The sequence below is a fragment of the Heteronotia binoei genome, chromosome 12 (assembly GCF_032191835.1).
Source record: "Heteronotia binoei isolate CCM8104 ecotype False Entrance Well chromosome 12, APGP_CSIRO_Hbin_v1, whole genome shotgun sequence".
NCBI lineage: Eukaryota > Metazoa > Chordata > Lepidosauria > Squamata > Gekkonidae > Heteronotia > Heteronotia binoei.
In genome coordinates, this window is record NC_083234.1 from 42,099,223 (window position 1) to 42,124,528 (window position 25,306).

The 25,306-nt window shown below is 45.1% G+C and overlaps 1 protein-coding gene across 1 annotated transcript in view; it reads right to left on the reverse strand.

Annotated features, from left to right (window-relative positions):
- Positions 1-581: 581 nt before the first annotated feature.
- Positions 582-25,306, reverse strand: part of PDLIM2 (PDZ and LIM domain 2) — a 52,205-nt gene continuing 27,480 nt past the window's right edge. Inside the window, exons 4-10 of the mRNA XM_060250699.1 lie at positions 19,768-19,837; positions 18,082-18,275; positions 15,894-15,978; positions 7,606-7,757; positions 6,318-6,463; positions 5,360-5,477; positions 582-1,497 (exon numbers count right to left, since the gene is read on the reverse strand). Coding sequence (XP_060106682.1) covers positions 1,302-1,497; positions 5,360-5,477; positions 6,318-6,463; positions 7,606-7,757; positions 15,894-15,978; positions 18,082-18,275; positions 19,768-19,837 — 961 coding nt within the window. The 3' untranslated portion in view covers positions 582-1,301. The remainder of the gene's footprint in view (positions 1,498-5,359; positions 5,478-6,317; positions 6,464-7,605; positions 7,758-15,893; positions 15,979-18,081; positions 18,276-19,767; positions 19,838-25,306) is intronic.

Consider the following 25,306-nt stretch of genomic DNA (forward strand, 5'->3'; position numbering starts at 1 on the left):
GCCCACACTAAGAATGAAGCAAATTGTTACAAGGCTACAATGGAGAAAAAGCACACAGGGGTTCATAGGCCCAAGAGAATGTCAGTGTTCCAAGTTCCAGCAAACCCCGGTATCTTACAGCTGCTATAAAATAACAACTTACTTTGTCATCAGCACAAAGGCCAGCAGTAGCTTAAGCATACAGGTTACACTGCTATGTAAAGTGAAAGCCTAGAAGTTCAAGGCCTGACCATTATAACCAGGTGCACTCCTGTTGGGGCCAAGTTTCATTGTGCACCTGAAGGGGAACCACCACAACATCCTCCCTCAAATGATGACTGGTCTCCCTCCACCCAAAGAGCTGACAGAAGTGCCCTATTTATTAGGAGATAGTGGGCCCCCTCCACTCTTTCTGCAATCATGACAAATTCCTCATGCTCTCCCTAGAAATATCTGGAAGAATCCAGAAGTCAACCCATCTTGAATGTTCAAGGCATCTACCCACTAAAGGCTGCCAAGAAAATTCCTGTGCCCTGACTGGCAGGGTACAGAGCTGTGCTCCTAGAAGCCCCCCAAAAAAGTGATGAGAAAAGATGAAAAAATATTTCTACTGCTCTTTGTTTTCACAAAGCAAAGGCACAGGGCAAGTAATTTATACATATATATTACATTTTACATAGAGATCTTAGAGAAGCTTTACAGAGTCAATATTCAAAGCTGCCCCACAGCTTTCGAGACTCCCCCACCTCACTTCACTTCTCCATTTTCTACAGGGAAGCAACGATGTTGGCGGCTGTGGGGAGAAAGAGGTGCTAGAGCCACAAAAGGGAGCAACGTTGCCTTCTGCTTGGGTGAGAGCGTAGCTGGCAAGAGGCACTTGGGTTTCACTCCTGGTATGAAAAGAAGAGTGGTGATGCGGGCAAGGACCCCTGCATCCCACAGCATGCCCCACGTGAGGCCACCATTTCCCATCCCTCCAAAGCCACCAAATGCCAAACATGAACATGCTTGTGCTACATGGAAAGTGCCCTTCTAAGAAACAGGCTAAGAACCTGTCAACTGAAAGCATTTTCTACTGGTGAAACGCAAGCCCTATTCCCAAGATCCTTGAGCCCTTCTGCTTTGTACTGGAAGCTCACTTTCCTGGATGGATCTCCACTGGCAGAAGGCACTAACCATTTCATCAGAAAAAAGTTGGGGAAGAGATCCCCTCGATTGGTTGAGATGGTGCAGGAGAAGAGCCTGTTGAAAGAGACCCAGGGAACTTCTGGTACTCATACAGATTTGTTATGGGAGGAAGCTCTTATGTGCTTGGATACATTTTAGGATTGGGAATAGACTGCAGTGACAGGGCTGGCCACTCCTGGCCCCTGGTAGCGCTGGCGAGCATGTTTCTCACAGTACATCTCTTCGCCCACCCAGAAATGGCCACGCATCTTCAGATTAAGGCCACAATCAGTGCAGGTGTAGCAGGAGGGATGGCGGTAGCGGTTCTCTTGGATCCTCACTGCTTGGTTTCTGCAAGAGACAACAAAAGATAAGGTCAGACATCAGATTCTCAAGACTACCTTGGCAAATGCTGGGAGATTGGGGGGGGACAGTGCCTGGGAAGGATGTGATGTTTCTCATTGGCATTGCTCTAGGCCACCTCCCAGGGTCTCTATGGTCTTTACCACAGAAACTAGGGGAAATTCCTAGAGTCTCAATATATGGAAACAATTCCCCACCCCCTCAATTCCTCAGGGTGGGAAACTGGGGCTGAGGGCAGATAATTCCTCACACTCTGCAGGTAAATGGGAGGCCCACAAAGACATGACATGGTCCAAGAGAAATCAGAGTCCACCTCAGAAATGTGAATGGTACTTGGTGAAGAAATGAAATGCCAATATCCTGGCAAAGACTGGCTTTATTATTTTTTTAAAAAACAAGCTCGTTTAGGAATGTGGAAAGATCTTGGAAATGTGTGGGCAGTGCCCAGCAAAACTACAGAAACCTCCCGTGCCATTTTAGCCATTTAAGAGAAAAACCATCATAGGCTGCTTCCATATTGCGGTTTTTCTCTGCTTGGGTTTCCAAACAATCTTGTGAATGGATCCAGGCAGGTAGCTGTGTTGGTTTGAAGCAGTAGAACAAAGTTTGAGTCCAGTGGCACTTTTAAGAACAACGACGTTTTATTCAAGATATTAGCTTTCGTGAGCACACACAAAAACTCATACCCTGAAAAAAACGTTGGTCTTAAAGGTGCCATTTTGGACTCAGATCTTGTGAATGGTTATAGAACATGTATGAATAACAAAAAAGAGAGTAGTGAGTCTCCACAGCAGTCATGACCCCAGAAAGCCAAAACAGAGTTGCTGCAGAGCATGCACCAAAGAGAAAAAGTGATAGAGGGAAGTAGCAGAACATTGCCATGTGTGGAAGCTCTGTCACTGACACACGTATCTCTGCATTTGCAGCAGCCATTAAAGCAACATGGAGGCCTTGACCTGGATAGCTCAGGCAAGTCCAGTCTCGTCAGACGTTGGAAGCTAAGCAGGGTCAACTCTGGTTAGCACCTCCTTGATGGGAGACCTCCTTGAAATACCCAGTCAGGAGGTGGGGGCAGGCTTATTCAGCCACCTCCCTGAATATCCTCCAGGCCCCCAATAGGGATCAGTCACCAGAAGTCGATATGACTTCCAGGTGCAGACACACAAACACAAAAAATACAAAAATAAAAAAGCAACATGGAAGACCTTTTCCATCTGGAATCCACCTTGGTGCTAAAAGCCACCGTGATTTAAACACTATCTTCACAGACACACACACTTTCTACATAGGGCACCTTTCTGACCTCGGGAAAGTTTGTTCTGTGAACTAAAAGCTGTGAGAGCAGGAGGCTGCAACAGAGAGGCCAGAGACTTACTTTTAAAAAAATAAAAGCTGAGATCTCCCCCCCCCCCCCCCCCAGTCTGAGAATTTGTGCTATAGCAATCTAGGAATCGCCTTTTTTTAAAAAAAGGTCTCCAGTGGTGGTAGTGGGGACAGCAACCACAGGGAGCGGAGCTGACTGAAAGAAAATGTAAGTAAATTGTTGTGCAGACATTCTGTTGCAATGAGAGTTACACAACAAGGCTTCTCTGGGTAGAAGCAGCCCCATAGTATTTGATTTGGATCTGGGAGGCTAGGTTCAAACCCCTACTCAGTACCAAACCCTGGGCCAGCCACCCTTTCTCAGACTAACCTAGGCTCAGTGTTGTTGTCAGGAATAATGGGATAACTCCAAAGCATGCTTCCCTGAGCAATTTGGAGAAGGAAGGGAATTCAAATGCAAACTATGATGAAATATTAAAATCAACATGCTTGCACAAATAAACAGTAGATTACTACTAAACACACACTACTGCATCTCTCCCTTGCCAAACAACCATTATTTAGTGTTCTTTCTATTGTGACTCTTTTGCTGTTTTACCAACCATGAAATTAATTACAGATTGCCATGACACATTGTGGGCATGTGAAATGCCAAAGAGCTGTTCTCCTGTCTGTCCACCAGATGGTGATACATAACCTACTTTCTACAAAGGTTATCATAATACCAAGCGTAGGCACTAGGGGGACAAAATCTGTGTAATGTTTTCCTCCGGCCAACTAAAGTGTCACAAAACATTGTGCAAGCTTTCAAGCTCATCAGAACTCTTCATCAACTAGAAGCCACCTTGAACCATGAGAAAAGACAGTATATAAATGTTTTAATTATTTTTTTAAAACCCACAGTGTTATATATGTGAGTCAATATTGTTAGCAAAGGTATTCCTGCCTGGCTCATTGGAGCCTGAAGGACTGAGCTCGGGGACTTGGGAACAAGGCAGTAGGATCTAAATCCAGTCTGCCCTACCCAATCACAGGCCCCCTGCCAGTTTGAATGACCCAATAACGTGCTTGCGAAGGAACCCACTGTTGTATATAATTGGCTCAGAGGGCACCATTCGCCAGTCTTGTTAGTGCAGCCACCTACCATGCTGTACTCAATAAAGAGCTTGTTATCATTACCACCTCACCTCATCAATGCATAGAATCCACTATATTATACAGAAATAAATCAGGCTAGATATTTCAAGAATTTAAACACAAAGTAAGAAGAAACAAATTTCCCAGGCCAAAGACCTTATCTTGCCAGTCTTTGGTGTTAGATGTTGATAGGCTCACAGACTCTAGTTTAACTGCAGCAGGTGTGAGATTACAGCACTTGCATTGTGGCAAAGAGCACAAAAGAGAGCATTATGTCCTCTGAAAAGACAAATGGCACTCAAACTGTTTTAGAATTTCAGAAATGCTGGCAAGGTAGGGTCTTAAGATCATGACTTGGACAATTTGATTTTTGCCTCCATTTTTAAAACTTCTGTAACATCTAGCCTGATGAAGAGTTCTGATAAACTTGAAAGCTTACACAATGCTTTGTGATATTCTGGCTGGCCCTAACAAAAGGTTTGTTTGAAAGGTTTGTTGGAGGAGAGTTTCACAGCTATCATGGACCACCAAAAAGACAAACAAGTGGGTTTTCTAGATCAAATCAAGTGTGAACTCACCCAAAAAGCTAAAACAACTAAACTAAGGCTGTCATACTTTGGTCACATGATGAGAAGACAAGGGTGGTTGAAAAGGGCAATAATGCCAGGAAAAGTTGAAGGTAGCAGGTAAAGAGGAAGACCCAACAAAAGATGGGTGGACTCAATCAAGGAAGCCACAGCCCTCGGTCTGCAAGACCTGAGCAAGGTGGTTAAGGATACATTTTGAAGGTCATTAAGTCACAGTGTGAAGAAGAAGACTGCAGATTTATACCCCACCCTTCTCTCTGAATCAGAGACTCAAAGCAGCTTACAATCTCCTTTATCTTCCTCCCCCAAAACAGACACCCTGTGAGGTGAGTGGGGTTGAGAGGGCTCTCACAGTAGCTGCCCTTTCAAGGACAACCTCTGCCAGAGCTATGGCTGACCCAAGGCCATTCCAGCAGGTGCAAGTGGAGGAGTGGGGAATCAAACCCGGTTCTCCCAGGTAAGAGTCCCACACATAACCACTACATCACACTGGTTAGCTGTAAGTCAGCTCTCATCCTGTTACTGTTAAGTCATAAGTGACTTGAGAGCACAAACACCCCCTCCCATAAAAGGTAGAACATGGATTTTGTTTCTTGCTCTGGATTTTGCATGGGCCAAAACAGCTGTTTACAGCTTTTATTCTAAACAAGGGGAGAGCATCCCTTGCAGCACACAGCCCTGGGGGACAGCAGAGTCAGCTCTCATCCTTCCAGAGCATCACTCTCATGAGAGACCTTTCTCCAATCCCCATCTGCTTCCTCCCAACGCAGCAGACTCCCACACCAAGGATCAGCAACACTCACGTGATGCTGCTGCCGCATTTCTCACACACATGCAGCTTCTGGGTGCCTGCTGCAGAACTGCTGACTGGCTTGTGAGTGCTGGGAGACAGCTGGCTGGGGTAGTGATTCACTGTGCCCTCTGCCAAAGAAACAAAGAAAGCATGTTAGGAGTCAGGAGCAGGGCAGCCAGTCAACCGCGCTTAATGATCTTGCCTTTTACTGATGAATTACCTTCAATTACAATGAATTCAAATATGCATATTATCAAAACTCTACTTTTCCAAAAGATACTGAAGGAAGTACAAGATAGCTTTGGTATGTTAAACTGTAAGCTACCACATGTTGTTTGTTGGGAAAGTCAAATTTAGTCATTAAAAAAACCCTGTTATAACAACCACATACAAATCAAGCTAGCCTCCAGAAGTAAACAAGACGTTCCCATAACTCGCAGAACTGGCAATTAAAGTTTGCTTTAAATTAAAAGCTTTACTTGTTAAATCTGCTGATCAAAGTTTGCAGCCCTGTCCACATCCCTTTGATCTTTCCTTGACTCGCACTAACACATGAGTTACCCCAACACATCTTTGGAACCTTATCTGGGCACTAACACAGTTACCCCAACACATCTTTGGAACCTTATCTGGGCACTAACACAGTTGCCCCAACACATCTTTGGAACCTTATCTGGGCTGATGATCAAATAGCGGAGGGGTCGGTAGAAGAGACCACCAGAATGGCATTGCACAAGGACAGCTCTATCATGGGGTTGGGGCTGTGGCTCGGTGGTAGAGCATCTGCTTTACATGCCAAAGGTCCTGGTTCAGTCTCTGGCTTCTCCAGTTAAAAGGATGGAGCCATAGGCATTATGAAAAACCTCCGCCTGAGACCCTTGAGAGCTATTATCAGTCAGTACACAATGCTGACCCTCTCCCTGCTCTGCTACCGAATTGTAGCCTCCGTTCCCACTCATTTCTCTTACCTTTTTCATCCTGCTCCAGGGCTACTTGGAGCAAACGGAAAGTGCTCGACTGTCGTGGTGGGGCCCGGGTTTCACGGTTTTCCTGCATCATCTTGTAAACTTCAGAGTCCCCTTCTAAACGACGCATGGCTGGTTCCGAATCCAGACTAGAGAGAGACAAGAGGGAAGAAAGGAGAATTGGGAAAGTGAGGCTCTAAGTTTTTATCCAAGAGGACAGGACAAACCAGTCTTCCCTCACAAGCATCCTTCAGAAGAGCCTGAAAGAAGGGGTGCAACTGGGAGAGATGAGCCCCCCAAGGGATCTAGAGACTCTCAGTATCAGTGCTTCTAGAAAAGATACTTCAGAGGACTGATATGAGAGGGGATCCTTTGGAGGACTTCAGAGATGGAATTGAGTGAACAGAGGTCTCCTCTTCTATCTAAGACTTGCAAGGCACAGACAAGGGGCTTCTCTTACTCCCGGAGGGCCATTTCAGAAAGTGACAATTACCCACATTTAAAGGCCTCTCCAGTCACAACCTCAGAGAAACTTTGTTCCCCCTTCCCATATTACTAATGGCAAAACTCTAGTTTTTTAGCCCTCCATCCTACCACAAAGTAAAGAAACTAATCATACAAAAGAAAAATTAAACAAGATTTGTGATGCTGAAGCAGACAATCCTAGCTATCGGACTCCCTGGACTAGAATCCCAGACAAACCCACCCAAGGCAGACGGCCCCTCTCACAGCACTGTCCTTCCAAGTCCTAAGAGAGCCATACCTCCTGGAAGTGCACAGAGGGGGGACATCAAGTGGCTTCTGCTACAGCAGCTCCTCTGAGAGTGACCAGGTTATCTACCTCCACTCAAGTGACTAATTCCGCTACCCTCTCACCTGAATGACTTTCTTCTTCCTTCTCTGGAAAGCCTAGTCAGACTCTCTCCTCTCTCTTTCTCCGAGAGCAGGTGGAACACTCCCAGCGCATGACGCCTAGACCTGCCCAGCCTCCGGGCTTCAGTTCAACAGCTGCTCTGAATGATTAACCCTTGCCCTGCCCAGTTCCTCAAGAAAACAGGGATGGCTTTAAAAGGCCACACAACATCAGGCACAAGTTTGGGCAGCCCTATCCTGTCAAGAAAGAAGGTGGGGCCTTCACAGCAGGGACCCAATCCTCCAAAGAACTCAAAGCACAGTTTGAAGAGTTGGAAGGTGTGTTTGTTTGTTTTTTAAAAATTGTACACAATCCTTTCTGTTCATGGCTGGACTGGGCTTAAGTGCTCCTGATTAGTCACTCTGCTACACAGGTTACCTGTAACGTCTGTGATAAGAGGGAGAGCTCCTGTCATTGTCCCTCCTCAGTTCCCAAGGGTGGCAGAGTGAATATGCTCCTGGGGATGGAGAACCATTCAGTGGAGGCAAGACTGTAATGGGAGACCCATTGGTGCTGAAAGATCTCCGCTCCTGTAGCAGCAGACACAGGGGAAAAAATGAAAAGAGGATTTAAAGAAAGATTCTGCAGGAAAGTGCAAACTTGGGAAAGGAACATTGCTCCCCTCTTTTATATAGTGCAGGGATGGCCAAACTGCAGCTCGGAAGACACATGTGCCCCTTTCACACATATTGTGCGGCTCTTGAAGCCCCCTCTGCCCCGTCGACCAGCTTGGAGAAGGCTGTCTCTTTAAATTGCTCCTCCAAGCCAAGCCAGTCGGTGGCCTGGAAAATGTATTTAAAGTTAAAGTTGCTTTCTTTCCACCTCTCCCCACCTATTTGCAGCTCTTAAACATCTGATGTTCATGTCTTATGGCTCTCAAACATCTGATGTTTATCCGATGTGGCTCTTACATTAAGCAAGTTTGGCCATCCCTAATATAGTGGGAAACAACAGACAGAAAATGCTACAGTTACATTGAGCCACTTGCATCTTTCCTGGGTATGGCGTTCGGATGAACTCCTCCCCTCCCCTTCAAGAGCCTGATTCTGTAAACTCTTCCAGCTACACCGTGTTTGTAACATTAATTGACACCAGTAAGCTTCATTCAGTCTCCGAGAAGTCTGTTAACCATCCAGTGTTTTAACTGCCTGTTCTACAAAACGAGGAGTGGCCACACAGCCTGTGTTTCCTCCCTGGAATAGGGGACATAGCCAGGGCAGTGTGTACTTCATACTAGAAAACAAATTGCATATTCTTCTTTCTTTGCTATTTTTTGTATATTTGTGTGTGCGTGTGTGTGTGTGCATGTGTCTCTGAACCTGGAACTCATGACCTCTGGTAACTCATCCCTACTGGGGGCCCAAAGGATATTCAGAGAGGTGGCTGAATAGATCCTGCCCCAGTCCTCTTCACTAGGTATTTCAAGGAAGTCTCCCATCCAAGCACTTGCCAGAGTTGACCCTGCTTAGCTTCCAAGATCGGGCTACCTTGAGCTATCCAGATCAGGGCAAAACAAATATTGTCTGCTGAGGCAATACATATTCTGTGCCCTGCCCCTACAGGAGTGACATTTCTTTAAATTTTATAGATTAAGAAAAAAAAGCCATAAAGGAGCTTATTTCCAAGGGAGGGTCAAGAAGCTCTGAATGCTACTGAAGCTTTGCCTCAAAACATCTAGAAAGCTTATTCAGCATTTTTGCTTCTTTCTATAATTTCGCACGCTTCAAGCATCACTGTGTCTAACCCCATTAGGGCTAGAAACTTGATTTTTTAAAAAAACAACAGTACAGAGATTCTCTAGAGATTAATTTATGTCTCCCAGCTATATATTCTGAACTTTTCCCATGCTCTTATACAATTGTGGCACACAACAGCCTGAGCACCAGACTAGCCTGCCTCTCTCCAAGACATGGAACCCCACTGTAACACATGCAGCCCCTTCACCAGGCCCACCAATGACTTGCCCGGACAGTAAAATGCACACTACCACAGACACAGAATGCCAATGCAATTGCAGAGGGTATGTTTAAAAAGGCCAACAAATCAAAAAACACCACAAATCCCTTCCCAGGTTATGGGATTACAGATGGGCCCTTGAATTGGGCTAAAGCAAGTTAATGCTATACTGAGGTTATTTCCTGTGGACGGAAATGGGAGTTTGCACATGCTTGCCATGACTCAACTGCAAGCTCTCACAGCCAGAGTATAAAGCCTGTAGGTGGACACACTGATTGCCAAAGGTGTGATGGGAGACATGAGGTCAGCCTTTCACAACCAGTGCATGTGGTTGCTCTAGGGCAGAATCCAGCCACGAGAGGGCAGCCCATGCTCATAATTCCATCTGCATTCAATTCTCCCAGCAGCTAATGGGGAAGAGTGGCACAGATTAACAGGGGCGTAGAAGTTGGTTGGTGGTGAAAAGTGAGGAACTGAACTCAGATTTGCTTCTTCCTGTCTTAACAAGTATCAAGAGACTGAATCTCAGGATAGCACGGTGGGGAGGGAAGCAACAAGACTGAGTTATGGGCAATCTTTCTCCTTAGTTTTATTTTATCCTCATGACAACCCTTTCAGGTGGGTCAGGCTGAGAGTATACGATTGGGCCCAAAAGTACCCAGCAAGCTTCCATGGAAAAGCAAGGATTCCAACTGAAATTTCCAAGGTCCTAGTCTTACCATCACACCACACAGTACAAACCAACAATATAATCACAGACAATAAAAACAAAGTGGAGTCATCTGTGTGCAATAAAAAGCAGCGAGACTCAAAACAGTTCCCTCATACCCACTCCATTAAATTCAGATTGGGGGTAGAGGAAAAACAGGCATAGCAAGTACTGTTTTTGCCTTGCCTGAGCTGGGCCGGGCAGGGGGAGAGTATTTTCAGTCAGAGGGATGGTAGTGGAGGGGAGTTATGTCCACTTTCTCCAGTGCTGAAGGCCCAATTCATATTGGAGGTCCCTGCAGCTATTTTGTATGGCCAAGTTATACACTGCAGCACTCCAATCTCTGAATTCCTACCTCACACATAATTTGGCCCTTATTTGCAGGATATACAGCAGGAGTTCCCAACATGGTGCCTGTGGGGACCATGTTACCTGCCAACTCTTTTTCTGGCACTCACCAAGTATTTTTAGAAAGTAGGCGGAACAAGATGGGGATCTGGCCCACCAAGGCTTCTGATTGGCTGTGCAGATTTTTTTAATACCATTTTGGCAGCAGGTCCCACCACTGTGTGACTGATGGTGCAGCAGTCATTGTAGGGCTGGCTCTGCCTCCTGTGACAGCCATTTTGAGAAGGTGCCTGCAGGCTGCAGCAGGGGCTACCAGTGGTGGGGTGGGCACTCCGACTCTGAGATAATTTACAAGGGGGCCCCTGAGAGTTTGACTGCATAGGGGCCTCTACAGGGTTTAATCCAGCATAGGAAGGAAGGAAAACAGATGGGGGAGGAAGGAGGGAGGGAGAGGTGGAAATAAAGAAACTTTAAATGCATTCTCCAAGCTACCGGTTGGCTTGGCTTGGAGAATTTAAAGAGAGAAATGCCTTATCCAAGCCAGCTCACAGAGTTGTGGGGGCTTCAAGAGCCACACAATATGTGTAAAAGAGTCACATGTGGCTCCTGAGCCACAGTTTAGCCGCCCCTTAACTAGAGGCAAAATCATGCCATGGAACTGGCAGTGGTGGGGAGAAATACACTGCTGCGCTCCTTAAAATGGCACTCATACAGCTAACTTGAAAAAAATATTATCCACCACTGTCAGAATTAACCTGCCCTCTCTCTTACCAGTAGGGCTGTCAACCTCCAGGTGGGGCCTGGAAATCTCCCAAAATGACAACTGACCAGACTAGAGGTCAGTTCCCCTTGACAAAATGGCTGCTTTTTGGAGGGCGGACTCTATGACATCATACCCATTGAGGTATTTCCCACTCCCACTGTCCACAGGCTCCACCTTCAAATCTCCAGAAATTTCCCTAGCTGAAATTGACCATCCTACTTACCAGCAGCTGCCTCATCTCTGAAACTATTCTGAGGAGCCAGATATTCTGGAAGGACCCACTGCCTCCCACCCCAATCTAAGCACCATGCAAGCTGAAGAGAGCCCTATCCCAAGTTCATGCAGAAGAAACAAGAGAGTGGAAGGAGGAGGTCTCTCTACCCAGGGAGGAAGGAGGAGGTCTCTCTACCCAGGGAGAGCCAGCAGTGCTTGGATGGAAGAAGGACTACCACCTACTCCATGCCCCGTGTGTCAGTTCAACCCTATTCTTCCCCACCCAAGCAGTTTGTTTTGAAAGGCACAGCATTGCCAGCCCAAAAGCAACTCCCTTTTCTCTACTGCATCTGCTCCTGTTTAAAGGCCTTGGAGAGGGAAGAAAGGAGAAACCCCTGCCTAAGTAGAAGCAAATGTGCCTAGGAGCAGCAGAGTGCAGGAGACCTGACAGAAACGCACTAATCAGCACCGTTCACAATCTCCATTCTCCCCCCACCGCACCCCAGTCACTAAAAATGAATAAGGAGGAGATTTCCCATTCTGGCATTAGGTCGCCAGGTTGGTCCAAAAGGAGTTTCCCCCTGGCTAGACCTTACAACACCCCTTTGTCTCCTGCGCAAAGAACGATCCTTGGGTCTAGAGCGCCCACCCAACTTGCAGGCACACTTTGCCAGCTCTGCTGGATGATTAAACCCACACAGATACTCAGCTTATGCCTTCATGGCATTCTGTTTTTGTTTTGCTAAATGAAGCAATTTTTCCCAGCTGTTAAGAGACCTGCTAAATATCACACACACACAGAGAGAAACAAACACACACACTCTCTCTCCAGCAAGGCACCTTCATCAAGTTACGAGCTGCCAGTTTTTGATTTCAAAAGTATTCTGCTTGTACCTCCCAGGCAAAATCTGACAGGCCGGGGGAAGTCAGCAGACCAGGGTATGAGTCTGGCCTGAATTAGGTCTACTGCCTTTTCAGACAGCAGTTCTGATGACCTAACAAGAGGTAGCTTTACTTTAAAGAAGCAGCAAAAGGCTGGTTGGATGCCGAACCTAATAAAGTCCTTCAGGTTCCTTTCTGTACCCAGAAGGATAGTTTGCAGGCTATAATGCTTAATGTCAAAGCAGGATTACAGTTGAACATCAAGAAGACAAAAGTAACGACTACTGAGGACTTGCACAACTTTAAGGCTGATGATGAAGAAACTGAAATCGTTAAAGATTGTTCTGTGTCTTGGCTCAAGGAATTAAAGAATTTTTCTGGGGGAAATAAGATAACGGAGAACCAACCAGGCCTAGGTCTCAGCTAACCCACCCTCTACACTTAATCTTGGCCCCCAGCACTGATGAAACCACTGGGTAGGGAGGAGGCCAGCAGAGGAGGCCAAGAGCTAAAGCAAATAAATGTGAGAAAGGAAAGAAAAACATGACCAAGAAGCCAAGGGGCTGTGGGGCTGGGGCGAGCAAGGTGCCAGCTGGCAAACACCATGCTCTGGGGCCAACCTTGCTTCCCAATTTGGGTTTGAAAAACAGCCCCAGAATGTAGCAAAAACACAAAGGCGGGCCAGCCCCTGGAGCCAGAACAAGCAAACAAATAGCAGCACCCAGCCCAAGAGCAACAGAAGAGGGGGATGCCAAGACACATGGGCACAGAGGCAAGGGGCTCAAAGACCATAGGAGGAGAGGAACCTTTTCCTGAGAAGGACTGTGGGCATTCCAGAAGAATCAACTCAGGGAAAGCAGCTACAACAGGGCCAATGAAGGTCTGTGGCAACTGCAGAGTGTGCTACCTGGTTCCACATAGGAGCTTCTTACTTGGTTCTGGGGCATATGCGTATCTGTGCGGATTCGGCTCCCAGAGCATCTGAATGCTCTCACCTCTAAATCAGATATGGCTAAGGTGCAACAAGAGCCCCCCCCCCCCCCCCCCCGGTTCACATTTGTTCTGATTATGGAAGTTCTTCCCACTATAGACTGGCTTCCAGGCTGGATTTCAGCAACTCACATGTATTGAAATCTATCCATATGGGCTGCAGTGGCAAAGAATTAAAAGAATTTATTTCACTAGGGGGAAGCAGGTTTATTTGTTTTGTTTTAATTTGGCTTGTGTTGCCTGCCCAGGCTCTTCAGAACAGGGTGGGCTATAGATCAGCAAACAACTCTGCTACTTGAAAGGCAAAATTCTGCAATTCAAATTACCTATATAGGGTGGTCAGCATGCTTTATTCTAATGCACAACCTGGCACTGTGGTTCATCAAAAGGAAGGAAATAGAAGTATTTGCATTTGTAAGAGGGGCAAGATTGAAAGGAAATAGGAAAATACAAAGGAATGTTCTTAGGAAACAAGCTTCTGAGAGTTTGGGACCACCTTGCATTATTTCTAGTTTTTAAGCATTTCAAACAAAGAACTACCCACACATTTCCCAAGTTCTCTCTGTCATAAGAACTAGAACTTTGCCCTTATTTTAAAGGGAAGCTCTGTAGAACCTGTAGGGATTAACCAGCTTCAGCACTGGAAGCCACATTCCGTATTTGGGAGAGGCCATGGCTCTGTAGGCAGAAAGTCACAGGTTCAATCCCTGGAATCTTCAGTTAAATGATCTTGCAGCAGGTGATGAGAAAGACCTCTGCCTGAGACCCTGGAGAGCTGTGTCTGTCTAAGTACTGACCAATACTGACTTTAATGGGCCAAGGATCTGACCCAGTATAAGGCAGTTTCATGTGTCCTATGCTCCATGGTGCTACTACAACCACAGATCCTCCCTGGACATCCATGCCACAAACTTTTCAGACCCTTCCCTTCCTTACTGAAAACCAAGGCACTTCATGTCCAACTGGTGAGAAGAGTGCAGACTCACATTTCCTTTGGAAATAAGCTACTGAGAACTACACCTAGAAATGGAAACCATAGGGGGGGGAAAACAGTAAAAGACTCCTGCAAGGAAAAATTCAATACAAATCTAAATCAGAGGAAACAAAACCCATCACATTGTGCAGTTGTTGAGAGCTGCAACCCCACACCAGCTGCTGAGATTATAGGGAAGGCTTGGTTTAAGTTGAACACTGTTTCAGCTTCTTTGCCTCTCCTTGCAAAGTAGTCTCAGGGCCAAGGGATCCTGCAAAGGAGCTGCCATGCACAAAGAAACCCGTTAGCCTCACAAACAGGTCCCTCTGGCCAAGGCAGGCTAGGGGATTGCTGTGAATAGCTGCTTAATAGGCCTCAAGAGCAAGGAGAGAGAAGAGGAGCTTTTGGGAGGTCTCCTCTGCCTCCTGTGTCCAAGAGATGCAGGCACCACCTCCCCAAACTGGTTCTGCCTCCTCAGCTCCCAGCTGTTGCTTGGAAACACCAGGTAGAAACAAGCAAACATCCCCAAGCCAGGTGTGCTGCTGCCTGAAGGGACACGTGTAAGAGTGCAACAAGGTCACAGCAGCAAAGCAAAGGGCTTAAATGCTTGGCCAGAAGGGGAACAGACAAAGCAGAAGCTGCAGAATGCACTTTCAAGTGCATCCCAAGAGCAGGGAGAGAATGGGGGGGAAGGAGGTGGAGGAATCAGTATTTATACCCTGCTTTTCTTCCCAAACAATAAAAATTCTTACAGTAACTTTCTCCCCTCTTCCACCACCCTGTGAGGTCGGTTAGGCTGAGAGGAGTGGTGACTGGCTTATGGTTGGCCAGCAAGCTTTCATGGCAGAGTGGAGATATGAATCAGCATCCTCCATATCCTAGGCCAGCACTCTAAACACTACATCATGCTGGCTCCAAGCATAAGAGGATGCAGTTGGAGCTCCATGGGCTTTTTGCAGGGAAACCTTTAACAGCCGCACAATGAGAAAACAGAAGGTGAATCCCTCTTAGACATGAAGCCTCAAGGATGGCAGCAGCTTCACCTGCTGAAGTAGTTCCTACTGAGTTAAAAGGGAAGGAGTCCAGCCACTAAACAAGGAAGATTTGCTCACATCTCCCCACCTTCCTCTCCTTTCCCTCTGTTTGTCAAGTTATACGTTCCTGGAGGTAGGGGTTATTCCCTCCCCCAATATCTATATGCCACTTTCCGCAAACAAATTGCTTGAAATGTCACACAAACAACACATTTTATGGGGTTTTTTGCCATCAGGTTGCAGCTGACTTATGGTGACCCTGTAGAGTTTTCAAGGCAAGAGATGTTTAGAGATGGTTTGCTTTTGCGTCATGACCCTGGCACTCCTTGGTGGTCTCTCATCCAAATACTAGTCAGGACTAAACCTGTTTCAGCTTCTGAGATCTGATGAGATTGGGCTAACCTGGGGTCTCCAGGTCAGGACCAGTACAGATACTAGTGTATTAAATACAGACTGAAGGAACCCCAGGTACACAGATGCCCAGTGGGAAGCGGGAATACAACTGAGTGAATTAGTCCCAAATCCTCACAAATCATGGGGAACCCCCAAATCAGCTCTTGTGCATACCCCACCTCACTGCCTACCAGAAGTCTTAAGTCTGTGAGTACTAGAATTCTTGCACATGGTCCCCCAGCTTTGTACACATATCTGGGTCCTTTAAAGGGGCAGTGGCATGGTCCCCATCATCACACATTCCCTAAGTCCCATAATTCCTATAGGTAGCCTTGCTTGGGACTGCACAGCGAACTCATGGCAAATCTCACAGCACTAACAGTATGGACTTTTCTACCTCCTCACCTGTCCGTTGCTTGGATTCTGAGGCCCATGGGAGGGCTGGCAGTGTTCATCAGAGGTTCCAAAAGAACTCCCCAGAGACTGGAAGCTAGAAAAAGAAAGCTGATATGAGGAGACCAATCTTATGCTATGGAGGGAGGGGGAGCAACAGATCCCAAATAAAACTCTAGTGCAAGGGTGGTCAACAGTAGTTCTCCAGATGTTTTTTGCCTACAACTCCCATCAGCCCCAGCCAGCATGGCCAATGGCTGGGGCTGATGGGAGTTGTAGGCAAAAAAACACTTGGAGAGCTACCATTGGCCACCCCTGCTCTAGTGGGCAAGTAGGAAAATTTACCATACTCACAAAAGCCCTCACTAGGCACCCACCTATCAAGTCACTTATCTGCATACCTTCTAAAAATTAATAGATTAGCTAAAAAGATGTTTTAGGAGAGCCATCGTTTTTCAGAATACTTGCAATGCATTTCAAACCACCATAATAGAAATGATCAGAAGGTTGAATTCCACCAATCATTCCTGCTTGCATGGGGTGAGAGTTCTGCCAACCCTTCCCTCCCACAGTAAACCCCCAACTCCCAACTCATTCTGTTCCTGTAGGGCCCTGTCCCCCAGGAACAGCGTTTTAGGGGGAAGAACCAAAGTTGCACTCTGCAAATGGAAATCTTTCTGTCAGTGGAGATTTTCAACAGGATCCAAAACACAGAGTGCATCACAGATCTGGAAAAAAATCATACAACTCCAAGAGGACAGCAGTATGAGTCCTAGCAAAGTCAAGGACACTATAGACAAGATAAGGACGTTTCCTTTAAAAATGTGCCTAAATGAGACACATAAAAAGAAGCACAAATTCTGATATAACAAATGCAAGTCGCTGAAACAAAAAAAAAGACAACATATATAGCAATATTTTTTTAAAAAGGTAGTCCCCTGTGCAAGCACCAGTTGTTTCTGACTCTGGGGTGACATCGCATTACGACGTTTTCACGGTAGACTTTTTTTTAAGGGATGGTTTGCCTTCCCCAGTCATCTACACTTTCCCTCCAGAAGAATGGAAGGCTGAGTCAACCTGAAGCTGGCTACCTGAACCAGTTTCCACTGGGATCGAAATCAGGTCGCGAGCAAAGGGCTCCGACTGCAGTACTGCAGCTTTACGATAGCAATATTAGCAATATATTAACCATAAAACAATTTTTTAAAATGTATTTACATATATTTGAAGTGGGAAACTCATCTGGGAAATAGCTGCAATGTCAGATGTCCATAAAGGCATGAAAGAATTACCAAAGGAAGCTAGTGAGATCTCAGTGAAACAAAGTAAATTATTTATTCTATTTTGCTCTGTGGAGGACATTGGAAAGATGCTCATCCTTAAATCCCTGCTTTGGTGGGACAGCATCTGAAGAAATGAAGTGATGCCCATTGACTTCAGTGGCTTTTAAAGAGGGTTAGTCAAATTTGGGGGAAAATAATGGTCTATCAATAGTTACCATGTTAATCAAAAGAAACCTCCATGTTTCTTTCTTTCTTTCTTTCTTTCTTTCTTTCTTTCTTTCTTTCTTTCTTTCTTTCTTTCTTTCTTTCTTTCTTTCTTTCTTTCTTTCCCTGTCTTTCTTCCTTCTCTCTCTCTCTCTCTTTCTGTCAGTCAGTCTTTTCCCGTCTTCATTCCTTCCTTCCCTCCTTCCTTCCTTGCCATTGCTAATCCGAGGAGACCTGGGGTGGGGAAAAGCTTTAAACGCTCTGCCATTTCATGTTTTTCCAGGCTGAGAGCATTTTATATTTTTAGTTTTGTATTGTGTGGCCCTTGTGCTTTTTCGTAATGTTTTATTTTTACAATTGCATTGCAAAATCCCACTATTCTCCTACCTTTCCTAAACAAAATATTGCAAGAGTTTTAGGCTTGTTTGTACATCATTTCCTGTCTTCCAGCTCCACCCCTAAAGTCTCCTGGCTCCACCCCCAAATTTTAGCGGGCCACGAAGGAGAAGTGTAAAAATAACCGGGCCACAGGTGGGGAAAGTTTGGGAAACCCTGCTCTAAGTAATAATTGTCCAGATACAAAACATGAAAGGATGTTGCCCTTCATGCCTTGTTTGTGAGCATCCTGGAAAAACCTGTCTGGCCACTGAAGGAAACAGAATGTGTGGAGCAGAAAATCGTCCACCTGACCCACCAGAGCTCTACTTACACACCTGCGATTATTGACTACAGACTCTCCTCTGCTGTCACTGGGCAAACTGGGCCTCTGTGGGCTGTATGGGCTGGCAGGACGAAATCCAGGAGATGAAGGAGAGTAGGGGCTGCTGGGTCGTGGGCTGATGGAAGCTGGACTAGAGTAGGAAGATCTCAATGAACTTTGACCGTCATCTCTGGTTCTTAGAGAATCCTATAGGAGAAAGTCACAGTCAGACAGATATGAAAAAGTACAGATTGCAGACCGATAACCAGTGACATTTTGAAACCCAAAACAGAAAAATTAAGTGATGTTCCTGCACAGTGGTAAAAATTTAGTAAACAAAGTAACTGACATTTGCAGCCATCTAATGTTACCACCAAAATGTACTGCCCTACCCTGCCATTCATAGGGCAGGCCTTGCTCAGTGCAACTCCACCCTATGAAGCTTTCTATATAGGGGCACTAGCACTCCATTATCATTGTTCTATATCTTCTGTGAACACATAAAGGCAATCAGTCATTCAGGGTTGTTACTCAGGATCATATCCTGGCAGAGGGCCTACCACTGATCAGAGAAGTTTGGCCTCTCTTTTCCCAACAGGAATGCAACCTTGACCCAGGGACTTCTGGGAGACTCTGCCAGAAGTAGTGCCTGGAGGAATAATCAGGTCACGAGTCCTCTGCTCTCCTTTAAGCCCTACAGTGGGGCCTAAAGAAATACAGATCTGTTGCCTTCTCTGGGATGGAGTATGCACATGTGTACATGAGGGGGCAACAAGCTTATGAGTGTGGGAAACACTGATCCTTGCCCAGCTCTCCCCCACACAAAGTCAGCCCCACACTCATGATTCCGCTTTATCTAATGCCTGGAATCTTTGCCACACTGATGGGTACTGAAATGCCAAATTAACTTGAAAACTCAACCATTCAATGAAATAGGTTTTGTAACTCTTGATAAAACAGGGGAATGGATAAACAGTTTATCGGCAAACCTGCACTCTGCTTCACTCTATCAGATGCTCAGTACAAATTCTATATAAGGCTGCATCTTACTTTGGCTAGACAATAAAGGAGATAGCATATGGATCTGGCCAATACTTCCAACACCAGACTGATGGAATAATTTTTTTATCACAATTTACAGTGGAACTATTTGAAACAAACTGTGAAATGGTTTGTTAGATTCTTGGATGTAAAATTATTTATTATCCTTTTACATATTTGATCACTCACTATCAATGAAAGACACTTTGGCAGGCATTAGCAACTAATAATGTCTGAATGATAACACTGGAAAACAGACTCTATTTCATCAGCTGGGGAGAGATCAAGGAAGATTCTTGGTGCTGTTGAAATGGAAACTTTTACAGAAGTTATACAGACATAAAACGAACAGAGAGCACAAATCTAACAGTAAGAGAGCATTTATTGATGACCTCAGTAGGTAATTGATAACAGCTGCTGTTGGATTGACTTTTTTTTGTTATCTAGCACTTTTCTGTATTCTGGTACTAGTATTTTTCTTTTAATACAATGTTAAACATTTTAAGGGAAACTGCTGCTTTGAGTTGTATAAATGTAAACTTAACAGGTTAGGGGAATAATTCTTAATTGCCTCTCTGTGCATGCAAGGAGAAAATATTGTACAAGGGTTAAGGAGAACAGTGCAGAAGTCCATAAATTTTAATCCTGCATTGCTCACCTGAAATCGTATGCTCAGCATCTCTGCGGAACTTTCACCATTGGTATGGCTGGGAGAAAACTGCTGAGACCTGAAAATGGTGAAAGGATCCTTAGAAAACACATTTTAAAAACTCTCTAGCCCTAAGCAATGTGTGGACTAATGCCTACCTTAACCTTTATATTGGAAAGGCCCAGTACAAGGCCCAGTGCAAACAGCTGAGCCCTGTAATATTTTAGGCCTTTCTGAAGATAGTACAACCAGACAATTCCACACCTACTTGGTCCTTAGAAAGTTCCATAATTAAAAGTAACAGGATGCTGTGTCTATAATACAGAATAAATTGTCTTTGCAAAAATTAGCTCATATCCATCTTCATAACCCGCTTCCCAAGAAGTTCTAGACCACGGGTGTCGAACTCATTTGTTAAGAGGGCCAGATCTGACACAAATGAGACCTTGTTGGGGCCAGGCCATGTGTGTGGAACTGGGCAAAGGAAGCCCTGGCTCTTTCCTTCCCTAGGGGGCTGTGGGGGGAAGAGTCTCAGCCAATAGAAGAAGGGGGAGAAGAGCCTCAGCCAATAGAAGGAAGAGAGTCTTGGCTCAATAGCTCTACTGTGCAATTGAGAGAGTCTGGCAAAGCAAGCTCTGCCTCCTCCCCAGGGGAGGAGTCTCAGCCAATGGAATAAATAGAGGTTTTGCTCTGTAGCTCCTGTGCAGTTGATCAAGTCTGGCAAAGCAAGCTGTGATGCAGAAGGAAGCAAGAGAGAGGGAGAAGGAAGCAGATGACAGCCAGTTGCTTGGGGGCCTGATAGGAGCCCTCCAGGGGCCTGATTCAGCCCCTGGACTGCATGTTTGACACCTCTGTTCTAGACAGTTAACAAATTAATCCATAAGATATACGGCCATAAGTCATTCATGTGTATATTACAGAGTTTCTGCACAACAAAAAAACCCTGATATTTATTTTCTTTAGAGTTTCATTGTTTTGTTCTTCTTCTTTGGTCTTTTTGGTATTATATTCTAGCTGTGGGCAATGGGAATGCAATCTTAGTAGTATGGATGGGCTTTGTACTATATATATATGAATTAACTTATCCCAACTCTGAGAAACAGAGGGGGAACACTTTTAACATGTACCAATTTAAGATCGCCTGCTAGAAGCATGCATATACAACTAATCTCTGTGTGAATCTGGACTGGGTTAGTCACAGAAATTCTCTCACCTCACACATGATAAAAAACCATGATGGTGCTTCTTCAACACAGACAGCTTGCCTCTCCCACAGGGTGTTCGCTATATGGCTTTCAAATGAGGCACAGATGGTGTGTCTGTGCGCTACCCTAATTCTATTGCCCTCCTCCAGGGAGAACACAGCAGCCTACCCATACCAGGATCAAAAGCTGCCTTGTTCCACCCCCACCATCCCAGGGGGTGCCAGCTACAGCCACAGTAGCTGTATGCAGTGGATAAGTCCCCTGCCCCCAGTGCCAGACTCTGAACTTGGGGGGGGGGGCAGGGAGGAGGAGGACAGAAGAAGTGCAGCTTCTTTTATAGTCTCTCTCAACAGGAATGTATTTGGGGCTTTGATGTAGCTTGGAGCTGGAATTCATTAGGGGAATTAAATCACTGGGGTGGGGGAGAAGCAAACTGCAGTGAGATTGGAGATAATGTAGAATAAGAAAGGCCCCAAAGAATGGATGGATACAAGGTATGGTCCACACTGTGGGCCTAGACAGACTAGATCACTATGCTAAGTGTGCTTGGGAGATGGTCCATAAGATCTCTGGGCTATTTTATTCTCTGGACAGCAGCTCTAGTTATGGAAGCATATTTTATCACTAAACCCAGCACTGTTGCAAGTGGCAGAACTCTACAACATAGGTACCATGAACAAATCAGGGTTTCCCAGTTACGGAGTGAGTGTGCTTGAGTGTAGAAAACAGGTAGATGTATGTATTACATACCAAAATCAAAAGAGAGATTCAGTGTTAAAATTTTGAATAATCCTATTGCTCACAATTTGTAAAACATCTCTGTCTTCATTCTGAAAGGAATGGTGGGAATCATGGATTGGGTAGATGAGGCGAGAGCCACCAGAGGCCAGATCCAGACACAGTGCCATCCCCTGGTCATTCCTGCTATGAAGAAAGGTTTCTGCTAACAGCCTTTCCTTGCTGTGGTGTTACATCAGAGAGAGTACTCGTGTAGTATACATTTCTGTAGGTAACCTAACTAACAGAGCAATAGGGGTTGCTTTGGACTTTGTCAGGGACAAAATAAAACAGGAGTCCACTGGCACCTTAAAGACTCTCAAAATCAATTCTCCTATAAGCGACCGTGAGTCATAGTTAAGTTCATCAGATGCTCTAGAAACATCTGACAAAGTGGACTCTCTCTCACAAAAATTTGGGGAAGAATACATTTTATGAGTCTTTTAGGCACCAGTGGACTCTTGTTTTAATTTGCTACTACAGATTAATACACCTATCCATCTAAAATTAGTCAGGGACAAAATTCCTTGAAGAAAAAGGCATCAGTCTGGACACTTTTTCCAAAAAAACCAAACAATTCTTTATCTGAACTGTGAATCTTAGGTGGGACCTAGAGATCTCCCACTTTTATGACTGATCTTCAACTGACAGAGACCAGCTCCCCTGGTGAAAATGGTTGCTTTGAAGGGTGGACTCTATGGCATTGTACCATATTGAGGACCCACCCCAAACTCCACCCTCTCCTGGATCCACCCCCAAAGTCTCCAGGTATTTTCCAAAACATACCTCCCTAATGAACTTTTATGCAAATTTAAGATTATCTGTGGAAGATCCAGTTCATAAAAGTTTCAGATTCTTTTCTAACAGTAAGATTACTCTTAAACAAGGTACATTCTGAAACTAATTAAAGACTTTCTAAGAAGAAGACTGGCTAACTCGAAGCTGTTCCCCATCATTACTTCTCAGACTGATGGTGGGAAACTGGGCGGAATCTGGTGGCATACTAAGGGTGGAGTGGTGGGTACATGCTACCCCAGGTACAGTTTGAGGAAGGCACTTAAGGAGGGGCTGTCAGGTACAAGTCCCTGGCAATGGTATGCCTCACTGTATTAGACTGTATTTGCCTACTGAATTAGCTTGCTTTTCCCACCAGGATTGTCTTTGCTTATGATACTCAATTATTTTGTATTAATTAGTATTCAACCAGTATGCTAGTCCTTTATGTAGTGTCATATTCTGGTATGTTTATTATTACATAGTTGTATAATTCTTTATGAATTATTATTGTATTTCTTGACATATTAATTAGCATTGTCTGTTCACTTTGGGATGAAGAGGATCCAGCTACAGGGAGGGAGCCTTGCCTAATCTAGTCTCCCTGGCAATGAGAACTGATATCAACTGGAGATGTCTGAGCCACTGGAATGTGGCCTTGAAGGAGGGTGCCACTGAGGCCTGGGAATATAATTCAAAGACTTTACAAGGGAGCAGGTGAGGCGGGAAAAGGTGCTAGGTTGTTAAGATTAGTCTATATCTGACCTGTAACTTTTGTTCGTTCGTTAGTCTGGCAAGACAGTCTTGTGATTGCCTGCTGATAATGGTTGCTACCTGATCTTTTAATAAAGTTTTTTCTGCTTATACTCAAGAAGTCTTATGATAGTATCTGGGCAAAACTTTACAGGGTCCTTGTAGCCAAAGTCAAGCTGTATGCAGCCAAAGGTTATTTTTAAAATGCAGTTCTGGTTGCAGCCACTAAGGGTACAGGGAAGTCTGAACATAGCAAAAAGCACTCTAGGATCAGCTAGACTTCCCTTTCTCCAAGACTGAAGCAAACTTGCTTAACAGATAGTACAACCAAGCCAGCACACTAATAGCTGCTGCAGTAGTAACTGCCAACGTGCAAGACATTTTCTGCAACAGTCTAGCCTTTCTCTCTTCCTTCCCTTGCACCCAGCACAGCTAGATCTTGCAAAGCAGTAGTTAGGGTGTTGCAGCAAGATAAAACAACCTTTCCCTCTCTTAATTTCTCTCCCTCTTTTCCACATGTTTCTCATTCATTTCTGTCTTTCTTCATCTAATTTTTCTGTGTCTCCCCCACTTTATTTTCACTTCTTGGTCTCAAGACCTTCCCATCTCTATCCTACTTGGTGACAGAATGTGTTTAAGAGTAGTATAGTAGGCTTGAAACTTGCGTTGACTGCACCTTAGAACTTCTTGACAAGAGACTCTTAAACTTCATTAAAAGAATTCTGGGGAAGGTGGGGCTTGTTTTTCAAAGAACAAGTTTCAAATTCTGGGGCAGCACAGACTGTACAACAACTAGTAGCGTGTGAGAGGAAGTTCCTGGTTCAAACCTTACCTCACCTCAGGTCACAGAAAGAAGGTGGTGATCCTATGGCCACCTGCCACCCACATGGCTTGCCACCCACAATACAGGAATAATATTGGCTTATTTTTACAGGGTTAAAATTATTGATATAATGCATGTGAAGCACTTTTGACATCTCAAAGCACCGTATAAATGCCAAATGACATTCCTGTATTCATGAAGTAAGTGCCCCATGTGGACACAGTGGATTTCCTCACATGTGCAAGAAAAGGAACAGTAGAGGGTGGGGGGAGACAGACAGACAGACGTGATACATGCAGGAAAAATATTTTTAAAGCCATGTGGCATATTCCCCCCCACACACACACAAAACCCTTGTCCCAGGGAACAAGTGTAGTGTATGTGTGCTGCCTTATATTACTTGTGCAGAGTACCATACAGACTTGAATGAACCCTCATGTTAGCTGACAGCAATGATTCTGAAGAGAAGTGACTTTCTGTCAGAAGCACTAATAAAGGACTTAAATGGGGGAATGTCCTATGAAGCAGAATCCCCCAGGGTGTGTGGGTTTGGTTGTTGTTATTGTTGTTATGACTGTGATCTTCTGTGGCTCCCTTGAGATAAGGGGCCATGGCTCAGTGGTAGAACATCTGCTTTCCAGAAGGTCCCAGGTTCAATTCCCTGCACCTCCAGTTAAAAAAACCAAGTAGCTGGTGATGTGAAAAACATCTACATGAGACCAAGGAGAGCAGCTGCCAGTCAGAGTAGACAACACTGACCAACCTTAAAAGATCAGTGTTTGGACAGACAGCTTCATGGAGAATGGCCTTAGTACTATGCATATTAGGCCTTGATACGTGCAACAGAGTGCCAGAAAAGCTGACACCAAGGACTGCAAATGCCCCAGGGCAAGTGTGGCAGAAGGAAGAAGTTGCATGCTCAGGGGAGGGTGGAGGAGGAAGGGAGAAAGATGAGCCAAAGGTCCCGGAATTAGAAGAATGCCGCCTTCTGACTCAGTTTGTCAGTTTTGGGGTGGTGCCAAGATGCCATTAAGACTTTCCAACCCTCATCAGGCATCCGTTGCACGTCAAAAGTAGACACAAACAAGGAAAAAGGAAACTGTTGTGAAAAGAGAGGACAAGGTGGAAGGACAGACTCGAGACACATATAGACTGGCAATCTGTGTGGGCTGGTTTCTATACCCAGGCCTGTTGCTTCACAAGCCCTCCTGTGCAC